The sequence below is a fragment of the Phaenicophaeus curvirostris genome, chromosome 9 (genome assembly GCF_032191515.1).
Source record: "Phaenicophaeus curvirostris isolate KB17595 chromosome 9, BPBGC_Pcur_1.0, whole genome shotgun sequence".
Taxonomy (NCBI): domain Eukaryota; kingdom Metazoa; phylum Chordata; class Aves; order Cuculiformes; family Cuculidae; genus Phaenicophaeus; species Phaenicophaeus curvirostris.
The window spans coordinates 30,705,219-30,712,718 of NC_091400.1; the positions used below are offsets into that span (position 1 = coordinate 30,705,219).

General features: G+C 39.4%; 1 protein-coding gene across 14 annotated transcripts in view; it reads right to left on the reverse strand.

The window, feature by feature from the left end:
- Nucleotides 1-7,500, reverse strand: part of EBF3 (EBF transcription factor 3) — a 119,681-nt gene that overhangs the window by 39,593 nt on the left and 72,588 nt on the right. For 10 of the 14 annotated variants that reach the window (XM_069863376.1, XM_069863369.1, XM_069863373.1 and 7 more), the window contains exons 7-8: nucleotides 3,852-3,933; nucleotides 736-880 (exon numbers count right to left, since the gene is read on the reverse strand). In XM_069863376.1, coding sequence (XP_069719477.1) covers nucleotides 736-880; nucleotides 3,852-3,933 — 227 coding nt within the window. The remainder of the gene's footprint in view (nucleotides 1-735; nucleotides 881-3,851; nucleotides 3,934-7,500) is intronic. The other 4 variants (XM_069863377.1, XM_069863371.1, XM_069863374.1 and 1 more) reach the window with 1 other exon arrangement.

Below are 7,500 nucleotides of genomic sequence, written 5' to 3' on the forward strand. Positions count from 1 at the left end.
TATTATTTTGACCTTTATGAAAGAATAAATACATGTGTGCACGTGTACGAGCACAGCTGCAGTTGTGTGAGAGTAATTCAGAGGCTGATGGGCTCCAGAAAAACAGTATTTCACAATTCTGGATTTTCAGAGACACTTTCCATTCTCCTCTTCATCTCTGACTATCTTCTTTTAGCAGTTCAGGCAAGAAGTCAATCACATTGAGTCAGTCTGAAGAAAAACATTTTATGCTGTTTTTCTCATACAAACCCCCTCCTGCCGTAATCTGCAGAAAGGCCCAGCCACAGGAAATTGACCTCACAGTAAATTCTTTACAGATTCAGTCATGTTTTTACCATCCACTTAAACTTGCATACATAACCTGAGCCTGTACTTCTGGATCAAGGAATATGACAAGCCAAAATAAAATCAAGTCAAATTAAATAGCAAGAAAAAGCTGCAAGCAAAACAAGACTGGAAAAAAAAAAATAGAAAAAGATGAAAAATTGGTAGTGACTGCAAAACTGTAAGTATTAAATAAAGAAAGAAGTCAGAAGCAAATTCAGAAGCGACCGTATTCTGGTTGACAAGGGCTGAGAAATACTAATGGACTTTTTAAATGGGTGGTTTGATGGATGGGAGAAGAAATTATGTAAAAGTAAATGTAGTAGTGTATCAACATAATGTATGGTGCAAAAAAAGAAAAAAAAAAAAAAAGCATTGCAAATAAAAAAAGACATGTAAATGTGTGCCTACCATTTTCCAGATAAGAAGGGGCCGTACCTTCTGAGGGGTCAAGGCGGCGAGCCCGCCTCCCGTGTTTGGAATTGTTGTGTACAAACATGTTGTCTGAGACAGCCAGCACGTGGCCATCCACATTGACTGTTGTTGATACAACAACCTGAAAAAGAAAAGAAAAAAAAAATTTTAAAAACCCTGCATGTTTTCATAAACATAGATACAGAACCAGACCTTCTTCTAAGATGAAGCAACATCACATACTGTTACTTTCTACTTTAAACAAAGTGAATGACAACTATGAATACATCTTTGTTTATGTGGCTAACACTGGTGATTTTTAACTCACAATTGTTTCTCTTCAGAACCTGCTACACTAATTAGAGTTTAATCTCCTATTATGCTAACAAATGAATTCAATTCAGGGAAATATTCTTCTAGCCATTAGTTTCAGAAACACCCCTCTAGCCACTCATTTTAAAAGCTGCTGTTTTGATTGATCTGTTGATATATTGATTAGATAGTTTATCTAATTAAAATTTGTTCACTTGAGACTGTCTTCAAATGAAGGGTTGTGAGGATTCCAAATAAAAAAGGCTTAATAAATCAGGAACCATCGTAACTCCCTATTTTTTCTTCAGTAAATGATCTCCAGGTCAGTTTTACAATTACATTTAATGTCTGATAATGAACTTTTTTGCATCTGAAAAGACTGAGTTGAATATGAATAGTGAAAGTGTTTTCAATCCATGAAAAGTATCCCTTCTCAAGTTCATTTGGATGGTGATTGACCCTGGTATGTCAATGGAATTTCCTCCTTTATTTTTGAGTGAAAGGCTCCTATTCTTGTGTCCAGGTTCAGAGTCCGGCCATAGAAGAGATGATGGATAGGGCCTTCTTTGGCTTCCAGCTGCTTCTCAGTAGAAAATGGAAAAGGAACATATGCAAAACGCACAACCTTCCCGATAAAAACACCTACACAATGGAGTTGTGAAACTCCTTCCGGAAATGATAGCGCATGAACACAAGCCAAAGAGGAAACCGTGAGATGCGCCTGGGCTCATGCGGAACATGGCTTCGCCGGTCGATTGCTATTATCCCAGACAGACATTTACATCTTATTTAAACACTCCAGCATCGGCCCTCTGGTGTGGGTTCCAGATTTTCTAAATGAAGTAATCACTGCAGCATTTCTTTGGGGTTTAATGTTAGTAAAGTCCTTAAAGTCAATGGCTTAGTTAGGCTGTATCAATAGTACTGGTGATGATAGCAAAAGCTAGTAGACATTTTAGCTTTTGTCTTCCATTTATTTTACTTTGGATAAAACAAAAATGATTGTCAGGGTTCTCACACCAGCTCCTATATCCAAACGCATAATGAACAAAAATGGAGGGGGAAAAACCAGCCTCCTTTGCACAGAGCTGGTCCAAGGCATCAGAAGAATATTCTTGTCTGCTTCTATGTTTTGGATCACCTCTGATCCTGTTTCTTATTCACAACCCATAATTAGCTTTCAGCTATCACAGCACCTTTTCTGTGTATCCTGCCTCCTTTGAGACAGCCATCTGCGGTACCCTTTAGAACAGCCCGAGGGCAGTTCTCTGCCAGGCTGCTCTGCTTCCCTACCTTTCTCCTCCCAGAAGTGGACACTTTCACTCTTGTCAACATCCACTTTGGAGAGTGCTGAGGTTGCACACTCACCTCAGCTGCAGAGCTGCTGCCAGGCCACTGGGTTATCTGCTTTCACTTTTAATGAGATTTGCAGACTTTAAGAAATATTGCAAAATGTACAAGTGTGATTTTCAGCAAAGGTTTCTGCATTTGGTTCCTAGAACATGGTATATTAAAAAGTCAGAGAAAGGTGTATATAAAAATGACAACTATTTTTGTTCTGTCATGTATATATAGGTCAGTCACCAAGGGAAAATACTGTAGTTCAGCAAAAGAAAGTAGACATGCTATGCTTTGTTATATCTGCTTATTCCTGCAGTGCACCTAAAGAAAGGTGCTGAGACAGTGAAACCAGTTAAAAATATTGTTCAAGATCTGACATACTGTTAAGTCCAGTTAAACCTTCTGAGAGGCAGGGAGATTAGCTAAAGAGACCCAGGGAAGTCTTTCTAGTGCCTACTGGCTCCATTGTCGACCACAAGATCGCTCATGACTGATGCTTCATTTAGTCATCGGTGAGACAAAGAGGACATTTCCACTCATTCCAGGTTTGACCTTCTGTTCTGTTCAGATGGATCAATATCACCAATGCCACGTGAAGCTGAGATGCATGAAAAATGGAAGCTTGGCTCAATTGTTTTGAAGAAATATTTTTTCCAGCTACAGATCTTTTCTGTTGGCTGGCTCAAGGGTTCTGGCTTCACCGGTTGGTTGGCTGTGCATGAAAACAGATGTCACATGCTTTGCTATCAAATTTAACCACAAGTTACTCTTCTCAAAAATAAGAAAGTTTTGAACTTAATACTAGTTTATTATTAGCCTCGAAAAATGGATAATTGTGAAATCTTTTGAAATAAGAAGCTTGTATTTCCTAACAAGCATTTCAAATGACCCCAGATATGGAGGAAGTAATTTGTCCATCATGTCAGCTGTCTCATTATGATTCACCACAAGATATTTCAAAAGCTGTAAGGAGAAAGTGAAGTATTAAACATTTTTTAACACAATTGGAATAGAAATATGTGGATTGGACCACCACTGTTGGATTTACAAGTTCTGATTGGAAAAACCCTGTGTGAAATCCTGACTTTACTGCGCTCCATAGTCATGTGTGTAAGATTATACTGCTCATTCTAAACACACAAAGTCTCTGCAGCTCTGAACACACGTCACACTACAACGCAAGGTGTTTGTATGAAGGAAAACTATGGAAATACTTTCTGAGGAAAGAGCCACTTGCTTCAGCATTGATCCATCACAGTCCACTGCAGAACTCAGCAAGTCGCAAGAACCAACATTTAAATTAGTGGATGAAATACAAAATTCCAACAGCATTTTTTTATTAAGGCATGTAGCATTAGGACTACATTAAGTAGTAGCACTGGTTTTTCATTAAAAAGAATCAAGATGAAGATGTGAGTAACTCTTTTATATATCTTTTGTTCTTTAAGAGGGATCTGTACCTGGAATCTTCGCATGTCTCGCGGGTTGCCTGCATTCTTCAAACAGTTCTGATTGCACTTGAGGAAAAACTTTAGAAAGAATCTATAAAAATACAGAATTGAAATCTATTAGATTCATCAAAATGTATATCCAATTTTTAAAAAGTTTAATAAAATTTAATCATAAATAGTTATACCCAAAAGAATACTGGTAGTGAAATACTTTCCTATTAGTTAATGAACTTATTTTAAAGCATAAGATCTCTGTCATAAACAGAACATTATTGCCAGGGAAAGGCAAATTTATATTTTTAATTTTTCAACAGCTACAAATGTATTGACTCCAGGCCATATCCTTAGCTTGGTGTGGGAAAGTTGATTTCAATGACTCATTGACTTCAAAGGCAATGACTTACACCAGATGAGAATTTGTCTCTATTTTTTTAATACATTTTATTTTTTCACAACTTATATTAGCAGTAATGACCTCTATGTTGAAAAATTCCAAGGTAATGAATGATCAATCTTCTGAAAAACACTTGGCTTTGCCTCCGGATTGGAAACTCTTGCTATTCAAAAGAACTCGATCCAACTCCTGCTGACTCCAGGGAGATCCGGGCGGGATCTGCCCACCGGCAAGGCCCCAGTTCCCTCATTGTTTTTGAAAGGAAAGGAACATGGCAAATTAGGCCCTGTCTTATGACCTCTTCAACCTTTGCCAGCCTTTAACTGTAAGGAGTCTCTCTACCCGGGGATGGAAATCCAGCTTATTTTTGCTGAGCAGCAAACAGCAATTATTTAGGACTAACCCTTATCATCTAGGCATCTCCCCATAAACTGTTATTGTAGCAACGCTGCCTCCTGGGAATACAACAAGCACTTCGAGGAAGGGGAAAAGCTTGGAAAGATGCAAACTCCTTTATGCTGCCCTCCTGTACTGGAGGAACAAGGTGATGCGGGATGTCTCCACCCTGCAGGCTATGCAAGATGGGGGGACTCCCATTGTCCTGCCCTCGTACCAGCGGGTGTTTACGACCCAACACTGACTCTTTTCTTTATGTAGTTATGTTTTCATGTTTCATAATTTAAAAAATGTCTGTGGATCTGTTTTTTAGCTAATGACTGACAGCTCATGACATGCAAAGCTCTGGGCTTTCTCCTCATCCAGATTTTCTCAGGCGTGCCAGTCCAGAAGCTTGTGCTGCCCAGCTTCACACAGGTTGAATAGTGAGGTTAGGCAGAGATTTTACATTTAAAACATAAGCAACTATTATTCATAAGTGACTGTGACTATTCTAACTGTGTACACCTCACAGAAGTTTCCACGTGCCAACAGCATTCCTGGCAGGAGGCAAGCCAGGCACCTCTTCCCTTCTTCAGCACCCAGTGCAGCCCAACTGCAGCTGACAGAAAGTGTGACTGCATCGGCACCACATCGTATTCACTCCTGTAGAACTTTGAGGGTCAGATAGGAGCATTGTGAGAGTATCATCATATCACAAACTGCTGCTTTTAATCACCAGTCTTCCTTTTCAGTTAAACCTTGAGCAGGACCCTAACATTAATATGGGATGCTAACGCTGAAGGAGCAATCTGAGAGGCAAGGAGGGAAATGACCAGGTTTACTGAAACTGTGCTTTAAATAAATCAAGTCTGCCAGTTCAGCCAAATGCATATTTCTTTAAAAATTCCTGTAAAGGAATCTGTAAAGGGGGTTTAGCTGTTGAGCTGAAAGAGAACTCAATTTCGGTGGTGGTTTACATGATCTCCTAACTTGGATGCTCACTTGAACTCAAGCTTTCTGAACACTATTTCAGAGATCCTATCAGCAACTCCACAAACCTGCATCTTCGTTAGCCACATCCCCACCCAAATTTTACCTGCCTTGTTTTTCTGGGGGGGGTTTTAATGTGTTTATGATCTCCAGATCAACTGAGTATAACCAAACTGTAATAGCATTTCTGACATAACTCTATTCTTTCTTGCACACCTTCCACCACACAAAATGTGATAGTGTGAAAGGACCAGCTGATGCCCAAGTTCGTAAGGGACAACCAGGTGCTGGAGAGTTAGGAAAAAGGAAGAGTCTTTAGCTTTACAGTTCCTTAGTAGAGTCACAGCCAGGCTGAAGAGGAGTATCTTATCTATTTTTTTCTGATCTCAAATGGGCGTTGTGAGGCTTATTGAGCTAATGTTTGTAAATTGCTTTGAAATTCTCCAATGAATTGTGCACTAGGAATGCTAAGCATTGCAGCTTGAGGATTGTTTTGAAGATGGAGCATTCATGATGAATTGTTTCTATGCAAAGAAATCACATCCTGTGGAAAGAAAAGGGGCCATTAAGCACCCTTTCACTAAACATCAACTTGAACTGCTATTTGTTCAATTATTTGGTGAAAAAGACCCTTAACTGGTGGAATTAGACATCTGGAAGTTTATCAGGATGAACCTAAGCACTGAGCTAAATACTGAAGTCACAACACTGAGGTGAATGGGTGAACTGGTATTTCAGCTCTACAGCATTCCTCGGTAGGGAGATATTTTATTGTATTTTATTTTTTAATCTAATTTTCAGAGTTCATGAAGCACAGGTGACAGCAGGACAAGATTTTCAGAGGAAGACATCACAATTTAAAATCCAAGTTCCCAGGCAGAGCATTTCTCAAAGCTTGTCAGAAGAAAGGGATGGACTTGATGGTTCCTCTCAGCTGACCAACAAGGACCATGGGTGCTATGAACCCACGTCTATCACAGAAGGAACAGGGCCAGATGCTTTCTCTGCAAGCCCTGGGCTCTCAAGATATGATCACTGTGACACAGTAAGAAGCAGGGAGCTGGATCAGAGCTCTGTTTCATCGTGTCTCAAACTTTGTTTCTACCATCAGAATGAGAACACAAGCCTTTGTAGATTTGCCTCTCCCTGCTATAATTTGTATTATATGCACAAATTGTAGTATGTTTAATAAATTGTCTTAGAGAACAGTCTTCCCAAACTGCTTCTAAAATACTGATATGGAGAAAAATGCAGTCTTTGTGATGTTCCTTTGCTCTGATTTTTTCACTCTGCTAGAAAGGGGACTGCTACCATCTTAATTAAAATGTATTACCTACCACAAGACTTCACTATTTTAAGATAAAATTTACATCTTTTATTAACTCACCTCACCTATACACTTAGCTCGCCATGCCTCTCAATGCCCATCTGCCATCCCCGTACAGTAAGTCACTTGATATTCCACCCACCAATTTTTCCTAACAACCACTGTGCAATTAAACTCAACACGTTCTGTTGCGAGGTAAATTAGGCACACCTGCGGCCAGACTTCATTTGAACTGCATCAGAAAAGGACCTAACAAGGTGAGAGCGTACCACAAAGTTATAGGCCTGTCAAGCAATTAGGTTTTCACTTCTGGGACATCCGCACAGTGCAATTATGCTACACATTACAACCTGGCTAATCTTCTGAACAAATGTCATGTCTCGGAGAAGCTAGTAAAAGCAGTTCATCTGCAAATGTGTCTGCTCTTAAGCCTCCACCTTATGCACATAACAACCTAGGGGAGATTTTTTTGTGATATGAAAGATGTTTTCTTTCCATAGAAGGTTTTTTAAACCCTGCAAGTGTCTTTTCATCCTTTTCACCTCTTCTTAACCTTTTTGAGAGGAGGT